The 17,955-nt window shown below is 39.2% G+C and overlaps 1 protein-coding gene across 2 annotated transcripts in view; it reads right to left on the bottom strand.

Moving 5' to 3' along the window:
• WNT8B (Wnt family member 8B) overlaps nucleotides 1-17,955 on the bottom strand; it is a 69,027-nt gene that overhangs the window by 8,501 nt on the left and 42,571 nt on the right. For both annotated transcript variants that reach the window (XM_060694984.2, XM_034435701.2), the window contains exons 2-4: nucleotides 5,660-5,693; nucleotides 4,148-4,286; nucleotides 787-912 (exon numbers count right to left, since the gene is read on the bottom strand). In XM_060694984.2, the coding sequence (XP_060550967.1) occupies nucleotides 787-912; nucleotides 4,148-4,286; nucleotides 5,660-5,674 (280 nt within the window). In that variant the 5' untranslated portion in view covers nucleotides 5,675-5,693. The remainder of the gene's footprint in view (nucleotides 1-786; nucleotides 913-4,147; nucleotides 4,287-5,659; nucleotides 5,694-17,955) is intronic.

Below are 17,955 nucleotides of genomic sequence, written 5' to 3'. Positions count from 1 at the left end.
ACCTTGACTAATCAAGCCAGTAAATAGGAGAAAAAAGATGCGGCTTTAGTGCATAAAAAAAGAATTATCATTACTGGGTTTTAGCCCAGAATGGAGGGGGGGTATGACTTGGATAAGATACCTGCATCCAGTAGTGGGATTCAGCCGGTTCAGGCCGAGTGAACCAGTTGTTAAATTGATGGCTGGCCCCAGCCCTCCCCTCCCCTTCCAGGAGTTCCCACGCACCCCATTTTGGCTCCCAGGTAAGTGCAGGGAAGCCTAGTAGGCCCAAAATGGGGCGTCAGGGGGTGCAGCACAGCCCCCGCCCTCCGCACAACCTGTTTTTGCTCCCAGGAGGCTGTAGGGAGGCCTAATAGGCCAAAAACGGGGTGCAGTGGGAGGCATCCTCCTGCGGCCCATTTTTGCTCCCAGGGGGATGCAGAAGGCCGAGTGCTGCCTGTCATACACCCCTGGCCACGCCCACCATGGCCACGCCCACCCAGCCAGTCATTAGGGCAGAAAACGGGTTGTTTAATTATTTGAACTCCACCACAGTGCATAGCTATATAAATATCACCTGTTTTCAGGTTCCTCCTCACGGAAAAGTTCTAAAAAAGAACCATGAAAATAGGAGACATTTTGTCTGCACCTGTTCTTTTAAAGGCTTTTGAGTGTGTCATCCATGTTTAAAATACATCAGCTGTTCTCTACCCTCTATTTTTTTAGAAAGAAGTTTAGTATGGCAAGAGGTGAGTGGAGAAAGGCCCTATATGGAGAGGAAAATTTGCTGCTGAGGTTACTTCTTACCAAACTGTCCGTTGCGAGAATCATCACATCCACAGTTGTCAAAGTCCCCAAGGCTGCAGTTGCGTGTCAATGTGTACATGACCCCAGCTGAACTGATTGCATGAACAAAAGCGGTTTCTCGGTTAGCTGTGAAATAATGACACAACAGCTTTTTAGCCAAAGAAACTGCAGCTTAGGAGAAAACAGCAGAATCTATGATTTTTTTTTAGCTTTGTAAATCTATCAGATGCTTTCATTTTCAATTGAAAGTCCAGTCCAGGATTCATCTGAGAGGAAAATAATTTTCCTGAAATAGATTGTTAAATGAACGCTCCAACACTGGAAGTTTTTAAGAAGATGTTGGATAACCATTTGTCTGAAGTGGTGTAGGGTTTCCTGCCTAAGCAGGGGGTTGGACTAGAAGACCTCCAAGGTCCCTTCCAACTCTTAGTTATTCTATTCTATTCTATTCTATTCTATTCTATTCTATATAAAACTGTGGGGAAAGCAGCATCTTAATAGTGGTTTACAGTATTTTTTAAAAAAAAACAAACTAGCTCCCATTAATGCACACAGGCTGTTTTAATGCAGCTCAAATAAAAAGCTACTGAAGAAAATATTTTAAGGGTATTTTTGACATTTTGTCTTATCCTGCACAATTTTTCCTAAAATAAGAAATAGGAGTTTGCCATTCCTAAATTATCAGTGACCTCATTAAGTGCCTGCTCATATGTAATTGGTTTTCCCAGTTTGTTTTTAAAAAGAGAGAGAGAGATCAATGGCTTTAGGTCAGAAGAAAATAGTTGAAAAATCTGCTGGTTGGCTCCTTCCCTGACAGTTGATTTATTTATTTATTTATTTATTTATTAGTTTGATTTATATGCCGCCCTTCTTCAGAGACTCAGGACAGCTTACAATGCTTTTAAGCAATAGCCTTCATACTTTTGTATATACCTGCTTAGTAGGGCTTTTTGGGCCCCCCCTAAGCGGTGTTCTATTTTATACAAAGTCAGCTTATTGCCCCCACAAACCGGGTCCTCATTTTACCTACCTCAGAAGGATGGAAGGCTGAGTCAACCTTGAGCCTGGTGAGAATTGAACTCGCAGTAATTGCAGGCAGCTGGCAGCTAAATACTACTTTAACAGTAGTTTAGTCCACTGCACCACCAGGCTCTTTTCAGTTGGCAGTAGTTTATAGAAAGATGGTAGCAGTGGGCAAGGAAGTTCTCAACAGGCTTTACTCTCAAGCCCTCTAGAGTGGCAGAACTATGCGGAATGTAACAAATGCTTATTAGGTTCTGTAATTCTGTAATTGCTTCCTTCAATTAAGTGCTTGTTCAGTCCAATATTTATTTTTAATGGAATTACTCAGTGGTGGGATTCAGCCGGTTCGGGCTGTTTCAGGCAAACTGGAAGTTAAATTGTTGGCTGGCCCCTCCCAACCCCTTCCAGGAGTCCCCACGCGCCCCAATTTGGCTCCCAGGTAAGTGCAGGGAGGCCTCCTAGGCCCAAAGCAGGGGTAGGGGGGCAGTGCCTAGGGAGGTGCAGGAGGCCGAGTGCTGTCTGTCATACCCCCTGGCCATGCCCACCATGGCCACACCCACCCAGCCGGTCATTAGGGCAGAGAACCGGTTGTTCAATTATTTGAATCCCACCACTGGAATTACTTAATGTTACAGAACAACAAAGTTGGAACGGACCTTGGAGGTCTTCTGGTCTAACTCCCTGCTCAAGCAGGAGAACTTATATCATTTCAGAAATATGGCTCTCCAGTCTCTTATTCAAAAAATCCTCCATTATTTACCCATGTAATATGGCTGTAGTATTATTTACCCTATTATCTTCTTTACTCCCCCTCTTATTTGCATTATTATGATTATCATTGTTCTGTTGCTTTGCATATACATTGAAAGCTTCTGCACCAGAGACAAATTCCTTGTGTATCTAATCACACTTGACCAAATAAAGTGTTCAATTCAGTTCAGTTGAAGTGATGGAGCACCCACAACTTCTGAAGGCAAATCCGTTCCACTTCATATGTTTTAGCCTCCAGCCCTTTAATCATCCTTGTTGCTCTTCTCTGCACTCTTTTTAGAATCTCAACATCTTTTTTATGTCACGGCGACCAAAACGGGATGCAGTATTCTAAGTAAGTAGAATCTTCTTAAAAACTTCTAGTGTTGGAGCATTCACTGGAACACTTCTGGAGGCAAGTTGTTCCACTGATTAATTGTTCTAACTGTCAGGAAATTTCTCCTTAGTACTAGCAAGTGCTAGCAAGTACTAGTACTTGCTTCTCTCCTTGATTATTTATTTATTTATTTATTTTATTTAAATTTGTATACCGCCCTTCTCCTGGTGGACTCAGGGCGGTGCACAGCCAAGTAAAAACATCCAATACAAAAGTTAAAAATTTAAAAGTTTCTACCCATTGCTTCTTGTCCTGCCCTCAGGTGCTTTGGAGAATAGTTTGACTCCCTCTTCTTTGTGGCAGCCCCTGAGATATTGGAAGACTGTTATCATGTCTCCCCTCGTCCTTCTTTTCATTAAACTAGACATACCCAGTTCCTGCAACCTTTCTTTATGTTTTAGCCTCCAGTCCCCTAATCATCATTGTTGCTCTTTTCTGCACTCTTTCTAGAGTCTCCACATCTTTTTTACATCATGGCGACCAAAACTGAAATTAAAATAATATGTTAATTATGAGCCACGCAGCTTCCCTACACACCTGTAGGACATAACAATACCCAAGAAGTAGCAAGCAACTTCTTATTTTATTTATCAGGCTCCAGCAGAGAAATATACCATATATCATAGAAATGTAATATAATTGGTTCATGGCTGTCACTGCGTTAAGTGTTTGCCAGCTGAGCTTCCATTCTAAGACCTACAGTAGCTTGCCCAGGAACTTATCTGTAGCTGAGATAAGACTGGTCTTGTGAGACATTGGACTACTGTGCATGTCTACATTTTTTCTTTTCTAACTTTCCTTTCTTCCTTTGCCCGTCTCTGAGATAACTGCTGGTAAGATGTAGTTAGCTAGTTTTGTACTTTTATAATAAAATGTTTCTTAGAATATATAAGAGCCTTGATAGTACAGGGGTTTAGTGCACCCTGTTATTAACACAGCTGCCTGCAATTTCTGCTGGTTCGAATCTCTCCAAGGCTCAAGGTTGACTCAGCCTTCCATCCTTTCTAAGGTAGGTGAAATGAGGACCCAGTTTGTGGGGGCAATAAGCTGACTTTGTATAAATATACAAAAGTATGAAGGCTATTGCTTAACGCATTTTAAGCCGCCCTGAGTCTCCGGAGGGGGGGAATGAGGCTGATTCACATTTCGACAATGGTTAATGGAAGTAGTCCCCCCTATCATTTTTCTTACCACTGCGAAGGCCTCCATGGCTGGAGAGTTGCAAAGCTCTCTCGGGGCAGTTCCAACGATCCCAAGCGAACTGGAACTTGCATTCCTCAATGCCACTCTGTGCACCAGCTGCAACACTGCTGGAGTAGATGAGATATGCCTGGAAGGGGAGGGTAGTCAAAACAAGGAGCTTCTGGGAAAATGGCTACAATCATCAACATTCCCGTTTTTCCAAAACAATTTTTAGGCAAAACGCTGGTATGAGGTACATTTGCAATGGGCAAGGAGTGGGAGGTGGATGAGCACTCCCTACACTCAGGAAGCAGGGAGTAGCTCATGATGGGCCAAGCATCTCCTCTAAGAAGATTTTTTTAAAAAATAACTATTGGCTAACCAAAATATATTCAGAAGATGTCAATTTTTAACCAAATATCTCATTGAAGAATTTTACAATCTCCTTAACAGTACAGTATTGGCTTTGAAGGATCTCCTGTCAAAACATGCTGCTACTATTATTAATTATCTGCACTACTACACATCCTCTCATCGTTCCCACCACCCATCTTCTTCCAGTTATGACTGTATGACTGTAACTTTGTTGCTTGGATCCTTACAATTTATATCGATATTGTTTCCTGCTTGCTTATTTGTACCCTATGACTATCATTAAGTGTTGTGCCTTATGATTCTTGATGAACGTATCTTTTATGTACACTGAGAGCATATGCACCAAAGACAAATTCCTTGTGTGTCCAATCACACCTGGCCAATAACAAAATTCTATTTCCTATTTCTATTCTAGGAAGATGCAATGAAGGAAAAAGCAAGAACCTAAGGCTTTATGAAGCTAGAGAACTAAAATGGGGTACAGATACTAACCAAAGCATATTAGAACTGATATGAAAGTACTAGGCTGCCAAATAAAAACCATCTGATAGCCCAGTGTAATTCAGCCAACAACACATAGTGTAAACACCAAGCTCCCATGAGCAACCTATAGTAGCTAGGGTTGAACAAACCCATATACATGAATCACAGTAATTTACACTGAATTATCCGGAGCATTAATTATTGGGGCAAGCCATATATTTTGTAAGGACAGTTTTTACTATAAAGAAGTTGAGGTCTCCTGCTTGAGCAAAGAGTTGGAGATCCCTTCCAACTCTGTAATTCTGTTCATATTCTGTTAAATTAACACCATTTAGCAACCAGATTCTGGGTTGTGCATAACATGTGTCCGTTGAGAGCCAATCTCACTATTACCGCTTACAAGCCAATTTTCCTGCTGCCGCTAAAGGATTAATGGCACAGACCTGTCCACAATTTAATCTAATTAAATAATTACACAGGGTTCTCTTCTTTAGGGCAGGAATTTTTTTTTAAAAAAGTAGAAACCGTTTTCTTGCTTTCTGCAAGTCAAGTTTAGCTTGCAAATATCCAGCCACATAGTTATCAAAATCTCGGAAGGAGGAAAGGAACAAGGTCCAGATGCTTCTCGGAATTAGGAATGGAGATCAAAGGGAATGCACTTACCTTGGGACCAGTCATCAGGAAATTATTCACTGACCTGGAAGGGAGAAAAGTCTTCATCAATGGAGAGCAGCAAAGGGAATGTCTGGAATTCCACTGCACTGTCCCAGTTCATCCCCCTCCTTCACCCCGCCTGGCCAACCTGCCGAGATCTCCCTCCTGCACCTCATCACACATGACAATTGCCCCCCATTAGCTAAGGCTTGTAGGGACTAATCTCTCTATCCTGGTCTAGAGTCTCATCAAATTTTGAGAAATGAATGCCTGAGGTTTTTAAAAATTAATTTTATTTTTGAAAGCAGGCTTGGATTTACCAAAAAAAAAAAAATTGAATTGCTCTCTCTCTCTCTCTCTCTCAGCCAAATCCACCTCACAGGGTTGTTATGAGGAAAAATTGGAGGAGTACTAGGTATGGTAATGCACAATACAGAAAAATCACAGCTATTTAACTATTTGGTTCAGTCTCTTAACAACAACAACAAAAAGCACTGCACACCAGAATAACTAGACACTAGAACAGTTTCTTCCCGAACGCCATTGGGAATTAAACAAATAATTCCCTCAACGCTGTCAAACTATTCACTAAATCTGCACTACTATTAATCTTCTCATCGTTCCCATCACCCATCTCCTCCCACTTATGACTGTATGACTGTAGCCTTGTTGCTGGTATCCTTACGATTTATATTGACTGTTTCCAGTAGTGGGTTTCAAAATTTTTTACTACCGGTTCTGTGGGTGTGGCTTGGTGGGCATGGCAGGGGAAGGATACTGTAAAATCTCCATTCCCTCCCCACTCCAGGGGAAGGTTACTGCAAAATCCCCATTTCTTCCCAATCACCTGGGACTTGGGAGGCAGGGAATAGATGGGGGCGGGGCCAGTCAGAATTTTTACTACCAGTTCTCCGAACTACTAAAACTTTCTGCTACTGGTTCTCCAGAACTGGTCAGAACCTGCTGAAACCCACCTCTGACTGTTTCCTAATATGATTTGATTGCTTATTTATATCCCATGACTATCATTAAGTGTTATACCTTATAATTCTTGACAAATATATCTTTTATGTACACTGAGAGCATATGCACCAAGACAAATTCCTTGTGTGTCCAATCACACATGGCCAATAAAGAATTCTACTCTATTCTATTCTATTCTATTCTATTCTATTCTATTCTATTCTATTCTAAAAAGTGACCAGAAAATTAAGAAAAACAGGATGAAAGGACAGATATGCAGGTAGTAATTCATAGCTACATATAACTAAGGAACAGTTCTTTACTTCAAATTTTTAAATCTCTGGGACCAAATAAATCACATTCATACAGGAAGAACAAGACTGTACAATTGCATGAAGAATTTTTGCCCCCTCTAATTATGTAATTCATTGAGTTCCTTAGTGAACAGAGCCCTTCCTGCAAAATTTACAACCAGTCCTTTCTCATTCTATAAATTCTACAGTAACAAAATGACTAAAGCAACATTACCTGCACAAACGCCTGTTATTATTAAATACTGGGACTATGTAGAAGAAATAAGATGCAACATAAAATATAGTCTGTTGTAAATATTAATAAACATCTGGAAAAGAAATCCACTCCATTGGATCTCTGTAACAGAAAATAACAACTTAACATTGCTAGCTCAGAAATCCTACAGTAGCTAGTATAGAAAAGTTGTGGACCTACTTCAGACTGTCCTTGTAGCAGACTGGCCTGACCCATGCTGTCCTTTGTAGTAGCGAAGAATACTCCATGTGGCATAAGACGACCAGGACTGGTGACTCTTTCCCCTTGAACTCAAAAGTGCTTTCTGAAAGCCTTAATTAACAAAAGCTGGATGGGTAGAGGTCATTAATTACGAGCCCATCTGTTGGCAACCACAGTCCCTAGAATGTGTTGTTGTTGTTAGTTGCGAAGTCATGTCTGGCCCATTGCGACCCCATGGACAACATTCCTCCAGGCCTTCCTGTCCTCTACCATCCCCCAGAGTCTATTTAAGCCCACACCAACTGCTTCAGTGACTCCATCCAGCCACCTCATTCCCTGCCGTCCCCTTCCTCTCTTGCCCTCAATCTTTCCCAGCATTAGTCTCTTCTCGAGTGAGTCCTTCCTTCTCATTAGGTGGCCAAAGTATTTGAGTTTCATCTTCAGGATCTGGCCTTCTAAAGAGCAGTCAGGGTTGATCTCCTCTAGGACTGACCGGTTTGATTGCCTTGCGGTCCAAGGGACTCCCAGGAGTCTTCTCCAGCACCATAGTTCAAAGGCCTCAATTCTTTGACATTCAGCCTTCCTTATGGTACAAATTTCACAACCATACATTGCAACTGAATGTATGTATAACTAGAATATAGCAACTTTGAGTTTAAGAGAAGTAAATGGATTCTACAGAAAACTTTCTGATAATAAGAGTCATGCAGCAGTGGGACCAGATACTCCTGGGATGGGGGCTTCTTTTCACCAAATGTTTATGTGAAGGGTGGAGATATCAGAGACTCTGCAATTTGGATTCTTGCACTTAGCCTAAATTGATGTTTCGCAATCTTAACTACTTTAAGATGGGTGGACTTTAATTCCCAGAATTCTTCAGCCAGCTAGCATTGTTTGCCCTGTCAGGCAATTAAAAGGCATAGTTGACCTAAGAATAGCTAGAGTTAAATTATTATATGCTGAGGTCAGTGGTGGGTTGCCCCCGGGTCGGACCAGTTTGCAATAACCGGTAGTAAAACCAGCGGGAGGCTCCACCCATGGACCCGGATGTCATCATCAGTGATCTGCGCATGCGCAGAAGTGCATGCACAGGCATGATGTGAACCAGTAGTAAAGATAAGTAGAACCCATCCCTGGCTGAGGTTATGTCATGGAGAAACACAAAATGTTATGCGCTGATAATATGTCATGGTTCATTAGCAATCCTCTATAACAGGGGTGTGAAACTCAAGGCCCACGATGTGGTCAGATCCAGCCCGCAGGGCCGTCCTGATCTACCCGATGTGAAGAGGAAAGATCAGGCCAGCATGGCTTCGGACAGGTCTACCCAATGCAAAGAGAAAACATGCCAGCATCATGCCATGTCCATCCAGTTGGCCACACCCACCCAGTTGGTAATACTCATCCAGTTGGCCATGCCCAGCCGCCCCGCCCCCCAAGGTTAACCACAGCGGCCCTCAATGAAATTGAGTTTAACGCTGCTGCTCTATAACATTGTTTATTGACATAGCCCAATAATTGGATAACTTAATTAATTGCAGTAAGTTCCATATATTTCCTGTATTTTCCAGTGTTTTAATTCTCTATGGAGAATTTTGTATGGAGAATGCCTTGGTGTGTGAAATCTTTTAAAGATCTTGGAATAATTGTTCCAGGAAAACATTCTATGTTTGTAAATGTAAACATTTTAAAACGTTGAACTCAGAGTAATACAGTATGGATATACAAATAAATAGGTGGTTAATGATCCTAAGAGGAAACTTTAAAAATGTTACAAAGAAATGCAGAGAATTATTTTGTAATGGGAAAAATTGAATGTTGGCTGGGGAACTCTGGGAGTTGAAGTCCACACATCTTAAAGTTGCTGGGGTTAAAAAACACCAGATGGTGTTTAGATGCAAGAGGAGAAATGCTAATATATGGAAGGCTTTGCTTAGGGAGTGACGGTCCAGTGGTGATCATAGGTTGAAAATGCTGAAAGGGGTGGGGGGCAGTGGTGAAATGCTGCCAGTTTAACAACCAGTTCGGTGAGCAAGCGAGTGCGCCGAAGGCGCTTGTGCTCAGCGCTGAAAATGGAGCATTTAGAAGTTCAGCTGCTTACCTTCCAAGTCAGCAACAATAAGTAGAACAGCGAGGGGGGGAATCAGCTGTGCCGCGCAACTGAGATGAGCTACAAAGCAGGAAATAAAGGACAGGATAGAGCAGAGGCGGGTGGACGAGGCCAACTGATCGTCATCGCTACTGGTTCACCCGAACCAGTCCGAACCGGCTGAATACCACCTCTGGTGGGGGGATGCATGTAGGGCTTCCACTATAGCACTGCCTGGGATCTCCCCTTACCTGGTTCTTTTGCAGATCTAGACTTGCTGGCTTAGGAGATAGCATGAAGCGTGTGGAGTTGAGGAGAAGGAGAACTTTCTCTGGTTTACTTGGCGCATGGAGAAGAAGAGGAAGCAGAGTCCTGTTCTTCCATTGTGTTTGAGGAGGATTCGTGTATTCCTCTATTGCAGAGGAAATTGTCAAGAACAGGTGGCAATTACCAAAAATAGGTATGGATTGTAAAAGGCAAGTCTTGCCAACCTAATTTTATCTCATTTGGAAAAAAAAACCTATGGGAATTATATATGTATTATATACCCTAATTTAAATATCCCACTAATGAGGTGGACACAAACTAGGTGTCAACTCACGAAGCTTTCCTGACCTGCTCCCAAGTTGCCATAGGCAGGGAGATGGGAAATCACACCTCACAGCTGCACCGAGGAATTCGCACCTCAGTCAAAACAAAACATATCCTAGCCAGCTGCAGTCAAGGCCATTTCCACAGAGACCCTAACATCCCAGGAGACAGGTTTAAAATGAAATACAATCTCCATGGATTGGGAAAAGAGGATGAAAGTAATAGAATGAAACTTGATAGAAGTGCTTCATTAAGGGAAAAAAAGATAAAGAATGGGATGGGTGAAAACCACACTGGCTATTAATATTTTTAAAAAATAAATTAAATACTTTATTTTGGAATTGTAGTTGATTGAAAACTAAACACGAGCCAAGAAAAATATACGACTACCAAAGAAGAAAATATTAGTTTAGGCTTCATCAACAGAAAAGTAATTCCAAATTCTGAGAAGTAAATCATTCCACTTTCAAGTGGTTTCCCCACTTCTGGGCATCGTACTTTAAGAGGGGTTCAGATAAAATGAAGGAGGCTTTGGGGAAGGATAATAAAGATGTCTTACACATTGGCAAAAAAAAATCAGAACATAAAATACAAGCTGGATGGACACGACCTTGTAGATGACCCACACTCTGTCAAGAACCTTGGAGTACTCATCCCTAATGATCTAAGTGCCAGAGCCCACTGTAACTACATTGCCAAAAAGGCATTAAGAGTTGTTAACCTAATCTTGCGTAGCTTCTTCTCTGGTAATATTGTACTAGAGCATAGGAAACATTTGCTAGACCAATTCTTGAATACAGCTCATCTGTCTGGAACCCACACTGCATATCGGACATTAATACAATCGAACATGTCCAGAGATATTTCACGAGAAGAGTTCTCCATTCCTCTGCTCACAACAGAATACCTTATGCCACCACACTTGAAATTTTGGGCTTAGACAACTTAGAACTACGCTGCCTTCGGTCTGACCTAAGTGTAGTACATAAAATTATCTGCTATAATGTCCTATCTGTCAATGACTACTTCAGCTTTAATCAAAACAACACAAGAGCACACAACAGATACAAACTTAAAGTAAACCGCTCCAAACTCAATTGCAGAAAATATGACTTCAGCAACAGAGTGGTCAATGCCTGGAATGCACTACCTGACTCTGTGGTTTCTTCCCCAAACCCCCAAAAGTTTAACCTTAGACTGTGAGGAATGTGGACCTCACCCCATTCCTAAGAGGTCTGTAAGGGGCGTGCATAAGTGCACCAGCGTGCCTACCGTCCCTGTCCCACTGTCCCCATTTATTTGTATCCATTTCATGTATTCACAATCATGTTTATATATTTCATATATTCACAATCACGTTTATACTTTTATACTTTATTTTATACTAAAATAAAATAAAATAAAATAAAATAAAATAAAATAAAATAAAATAAAATAAAATAAAATAAAATAAAATAAAATAAAATAATAATAAAATAAAATAAAATAAAATAAAATAAAATAAAATAAAATAAAATAATAAAATAAAATAAAATAAAAAAATAAAATAAAATAAAATAAAATAAAATAAAATAAAATAAAATAATAAAATAAAATAAAATAAAATAAAATAAAATAAATAAAATAAAATAAAATAAATAAAATAAATAAAATAAAATAAAATAAAATAAAATAAAATAAAATAAAATAAAATAAAAATTATCTGGGGACTAGAAACCAAGACCTATGGAGAAGCACCTAGCCATATTTAGTCTTGAGAAAGGAGTGATGAACATTCTTTTAAATTACTGGAAACATGTCCCATAGAAGGAGATCAGGACCTGCTTTCCTTCTCCCAAGCTGGATTTAAAGTATTAAAAAGCAGGTTCTGATTGAAAGTTCCCTTACTGTCCTAAGAGCAGTTCAACAGAGGAATCAATTATCCAGAGAAGCAGTGGCCATCCCTTCCCTGGAGGTGCTCAAGTGGAGCCTAGACAACCTTCTGTCTGAGATGCTTTCATTTAAATTCCTGCAGTGAATGGAGCAAGGGGGGGTGGGTTGGACTCCGCGGCTTTCATGACTCCTTGCTATGCTAGGGTTCTAGGATTATATAATTAATCATTTACCGACATGCTAATAACCTCACTGGCTTCATCCTACAACTGCCATGCTTTTTTTATTATTCCCTGCGAAAATGCACTTTAAATATTATTAGGGTATTGTAATAGTATTAAATAATGTTTTAGTGAGTCCCAAATTAAGTCTACTCATGGTTCTCAGTTATTCTTTCCAGTTTAGCTTTCACTGAGAGACAAATATTAGACATAAGGTAAAGATTCCCCTCGCACATATGTGCTAGTTGTTCCCGACTCTAGGGGGCGGTGCTCATCTCCATTTCAAAGCCAAAGAGCCAGCGCTGTTCGAAGACGTCTCCATGGTCATGTGGCTGGCATGACTAAATGCCAAAGGCGCACGGAACACTGTTACCTTCCCACCAAAGGTGATCCCTATTTTTCTACTTGCATTTTTTAACGTACTTTTAAACTGCTAGGTTGGCAGAAGCTGGGACAAGTAACAGGAGCTCACCCCGTTACGCGGCACTAGGTATTCGAACTGCTGAACTGCCAACCTTTTGATCGACAAGCTTAACGTCTTAGTCACTGAGCCACTGTGTCCCTAATATTAGACATATCTAATTTATTATTCCAGATTTGGGGTGGGGAGGGATGAGGGGGTTGCTTTTTGTTGGCAATACCAGATAACCGTTCGAGGAAGATGTTGATTCTGGTTAAACACTTTTTAAGGGACAACCTTTAACCTCTGAAGCAATACTGCATCTGTGTAAATTGTACAATACAATTTATTGTGGTAAGACAGACAAAATCACAAGAATCACGTCTAGAAATTATATGATTGAAAGACTGACTATTTTATCAATTCCTATGGTTATTATCCTATTTTGAAATGCTCCTCAGGGTTTACTAATTTCATTGAACTATACCAGATATTTCTATTTTAAAAATAGGAAAAAGTTTCATTCTTTTTTCTCTACCAAAAAGGCTACAAATTTCACTAATTTGCTAAAATACACACAGACACACACACACAGTTTTTTTTTTCTTTAAAAATAGCACAAAATTTGCCCACTGATTAATTTGCTCCCCATCTTGACGAGGTATGTTTTCCTAGATTCATTATCTATAAGAATATGTTAGGAAAGCACTTGGGGAAATTCATTTACGGTCTACCTTTTTTCATAAAGATTTTGATTAACGATATATTTATTAAAGAGATGCCATTAGTGTTGAGTTGATACTTTTCATATTTTGGTTTTGTTGAATCTACCTTTATGTATATTGTGTTGTAACAATTGTAGTTTGTATTACACCAGTTGTATTATATCCTTCAATCACAAAGAAGACAAGCTACAAAATAATGCTACGATGCTAAAAAGCCTTCAACTTTTGGCAGGCCATATTTTTGGAGAAAATCTATGATACGTTTCTTCTGAATTCTTGCTGTTTACACATTCCTTCAGAACACAGGGAAGTGGCATTGTTCTCCTATCAGCTAAACTACAGGAATCCGACTCCCTGCCTGTCTGAGTAAATTTCAGTTTAGTAGAGTGTTGAAGGGTAGGTTCCAAGCATGACTTAACCTGAGCATTTACACACGTTGAATCAAATTCTTCCATATCGTTCCATAAACTCAAGAATTTATTTAAGAAGCATTCATAACTGGTTCATGAGGAAGGGAGTGGGTAGATTACAACCATCGACCAAAGAAAATCAAATTAGTTAACAAGCAATAAAATCTCATCTGCATTGACTAAATTGAATCTTTTTTAAAAAAAAAAAAAGGATCAATGTTATTCTAAAGGGGTAATTGAGATCACAAGCATGAGTGGATAAAGACTCCTGATCTTACTTTTTATTTGAATAACCATTTTTCCATTTGGCGGATATCCACATCATAAGGAAGGCATTAAATTACATGGTAGCTACTTTCTAGTGTGGCAATATAGCTACATGTCCATCAGGGTGGGTTCTACTTACCTTTACTATTGGTTCGCAATGGGAGCACAGGTGTGCGCTTCTGCGCACGCACAGAAGCTTCTGCACATGCGCAGATCGTCAATTATGACATCCGGGCGGCTGGGCGGAGCCTCCTGCCATTTTTATTACCAGTTCTAAAGAACCGGACAGAACCTGGAGCAACCCACCACTGAAGTCCATGCAGTAAATTCCAAAATAGAGTCATTCCATTCTATTTGTTAAGGTAACAAAGATTGGAGAATTAATATGTAATCTAGATGGAGTTTATCGGGATGGATTCCACTGGTAATGAATGGGTGAGGTCAGACTGAGTTGCTCTAGTTAGTTGGGTTGCCCAGCCTTCCCACACAAACAGACAGACATACCCCCTCCCCCTCCCCCCTGTTTACCACCACAAAAAGTACTGTAAAGGTACTTTTAAGCACTGCTGAGAAACTTATTATTCTGCCATAAAAAGGCCTGCATTGTATATAACCAGAAAGAAGGAGCTATCAACTATGGACAAGGCATACAGGACTGCCAATGGAAGCACTTCTAAAACTCATCCTGCTAGCTGGATGGAGACTCAGACACCCAAGTATCACAAAATGGATATGCTCCATCGTTTTGGAGTGACAGACAAAGGACAAATTTCGAATAGAATAGAATAGAATAGAATAGAATAGAATAGAATAGAATAGAATAGAATAGAATAGAATAGAATAGAATAGAATAGAATAGAATAGAATAGAATAGAATGGGGTGGGGTGGGGTGGGGTGGGGTGGGGTGGGGTGGAGTGGAATAAAAATAGAAATAGAAATAGAAATAGAAATAGAATAGAATAGAATAGAATAGAATAGAATAGAATAGAATAGAATAGAATAGAATAGAACAGAACAGAACAGAACAGAACAGAACAGAACAGAATAGAATAGAATAGAATAGAACGCAGTGCTCCAATATCTCAGGGGCTGCCACAAAGAAGAAGGAGTCAAGCTATTCTCCAAAGCACCTGAGGGCAGGACAAGAAGCAATGGGTGGAAACTAATCAAGGAGAGAAGCAACTTAGAACTAAGGAGAAATTTCCCGACAGTGAGAACAATTAATCAGTGGAACAACTTGCCTCTAGAAGTTGTGAATGCTCCAACACTGGAAGTTTTTAAGAAGATGTTGGATAACCATTTGTCTGAAGTGGTGCAGGGTTTCCTGCTTAAGCAGGGGGTTGGGCTAGAAAACCTCCAAGGCCCCTTCCAACTCTGTTATTCTAAATTCCATTATACAATTTTTTCTTCTCCAGAAAAACATGACCAGTTCAAGGACACTTTGCTGTTTGCAGCAAAGATGGCAGCAGCAGAATTTCCCCAAATATTAGCATTCACCTTCTTATCGACTTTCCAAAGCATAAATTTGCAGGTGTTAAGCACAAGAGTTTTATGTATCCCACACACGAGGGATTTCTTTCAATTTTGTAGGTCAGGGGTAGACAACAGGAGGCCCTGCCCAACAAGTAGATGACATCTAGAATGTTGGCTCTCTTTACTGTTGTTGGCAGTTTGGGGAGTTAAGGTATAAATGGATGCCGTAAGCCTTATCAAGATTTAACACCCTCACTTCTCCCCATAAAAAACTCCTTTCCTTTCCTTCTAGAATATGGCCCTCAACATTTATTTATTTATTCATTTGTTAAAATGTATACATAATCCTAATCAAAAGCACACAATTATTTAAACTCCAAATACACAATCCATAAAAAGAATTAATAATAAAGATAATAAAATCACACAAAAGCCAGCACAAGAGACAATACTCCCAATATATCGCCTTGCCTATATCTAAGGCTTACTGCAAGAATCGTATCTTAACTAAGTTCAGAAACATTCAAAGAGAAGGATGAGCCTGGCTTTGTTGGGGCAAGCTGGAGCTACGGAAATGGAGTATATTCACCCTTCTAGTCCTCTTGATCAATTGGGGAAGAGTCTTCAGCTTGCTTTTTCAGCTCAAAATGTGGCCAATAAGTAGCTTCTACATGGTGAAGCTGATCCTATAACAATGAAGGACCTGAGCCATGAAGGACTTTATAAGAATTATCAGCACCTTGAACCAGACCAGAAATCAACTAGCAGCCAATGTAGCACCTCTCCCCCAGCATTTCTCTTCTGGTAGGCAGCTGCATTTTTCTCCAGCTGTAACTTCCAAGTTTTGTTCAAGGACAGCACTGTACAGAGTAAATTACAATGCTTCTTCTAGAGGATAATAAGTACAAAAGTCACTGTGACCAGGATGGTCCTTAAACTGATAACAGTTGTGCATCTGTGTATGGTGGATTCTCCTGTATTGACACAAAATTCTCTTGAACTGTAGATTGAGCTTAAAATGCATGATTGCTGCTTATTTCTCTTGTTATCATAATTTCATAAATAGTAGAATTTTATGGACAGGAGGATTGGAAAGAACATGAACAGAGCTATGAAGAAGAATTAAGTGTTAATTGGAAAATTAGAATTTGAATGATAGTACTATTAAACAAGCATAAACATATGTTAGAATTAAATAATGGGTGATCAGAAAATGAAAGAATGTATTGTAGGAAAACTATATGTGACAATAGTAGGGAATAGAAAAGAAATGTTATTATCACGTCTTTGAATATTATAGTGATTGGAGGAGGGAAAGTTAAAATAGAGATAGAAATAAGAAGGGAACTATGGGATGTATATATTAATATATCAAGCAATACGAAAGAGTAAGAAAAAGATTTAGAACTGAAGAGTGGTAGTAAAAGATATGTGCAAATAATATGAAAAAACGAAATGAAATGTAACAATTGTGTGTAATAATATGTTTATTTGTATTGAAATGTATGATATTCAGGTATCACATCATTCATGCATCAATCTGCATAAATAATATAAAATAAAAAACTTGGATTAAAAATAATAATAATTTCTGGAGTCTTATTAAAAATAAAAAGATTGTTTTGCATGCTTTTATATTTAGTATGTGGTGAAATCACTGTTAAATTAAGTTGTCCAAAAAGTTTAGTATTTAACCATCACCAACTTGATGGCATAAAATCAATCAATCAATCCAAAGAATTGACAGCTTGGCAACAGAATCTGTAATGAACTGATCTCTCCCAATGGGCAGACAGTTAAACCTCAAAAGGGTGGATAGCAAACAATATCAAGTGATAGGAAGGGACAATCAAGGACTTCTGTCAATGAACTTATTTTACTTACGATAAGTGCAGTGTTACTTCTTTAGAAGAACTTACACATGTGAACAATTGCCCAATGAAAGATAATATGTTTCCTATTATTTTTTTATTGTGGTTCTTTATTTTTTGACATCCTTTCCAGAAAAATCTTTCAATAAAAATATTCCAATAAAATACTTTTATTCCAATCAAACAAAATCAACTGAATTGACTCTCTGTTTTCTTGAAATGATCCAGTTTACCTGGATCATTCTTCTAAGAACGATAACTGGAAATTTATGAAAAACAAACTAGACATTCTTAGATTAAGAAATGCAATGAAATTGCAGAAACATATATTTTATCATGCTTGATCTTCCCCCTACAATTCAATTCTTAGTCTAACAAGTTGTGATTTCAATGGCTTCTTTACAACATCAGTGGTACTAAACTTTTTGTCCAAATATATGGAAAAAGAGATTAAATGAATTTATAGCTTGATGAATGCTGCATCTTGGAAACTTTCCAATAAAGAAGATATCCAGATTAGCGAATGGTTCGTTTTGAAAGTGAGAAGTCCACAACCTTTCTAAGTATTTCTCTTGAATTCCTCTGATTTATCAAAATATTGACCTCAATAAAGGGCTCATGATGAATGGCATCAAAGAACAAAAGCATTTAATTCTGCACAATTGTTCCTGT

Source organism: Pantherophis guttatus, chromosome 6 (assembly GCF_059756535.1).
Source record: "Pantherophis guttatus breed Tessera chromosome 6, ASM5975653v1, whole genome shotgun sequence".
Lineage (NCBI taxonomy): Eukaryota > Metazoa > Chordata > Lepidosauria > Squamata > Colubridae > Pantherophis > Pantherophis guttatus.
Note: the sequence above shows the minus strand (reverse complement) of the source record. Positions and strands in the feature narration are given on the sequence as shown.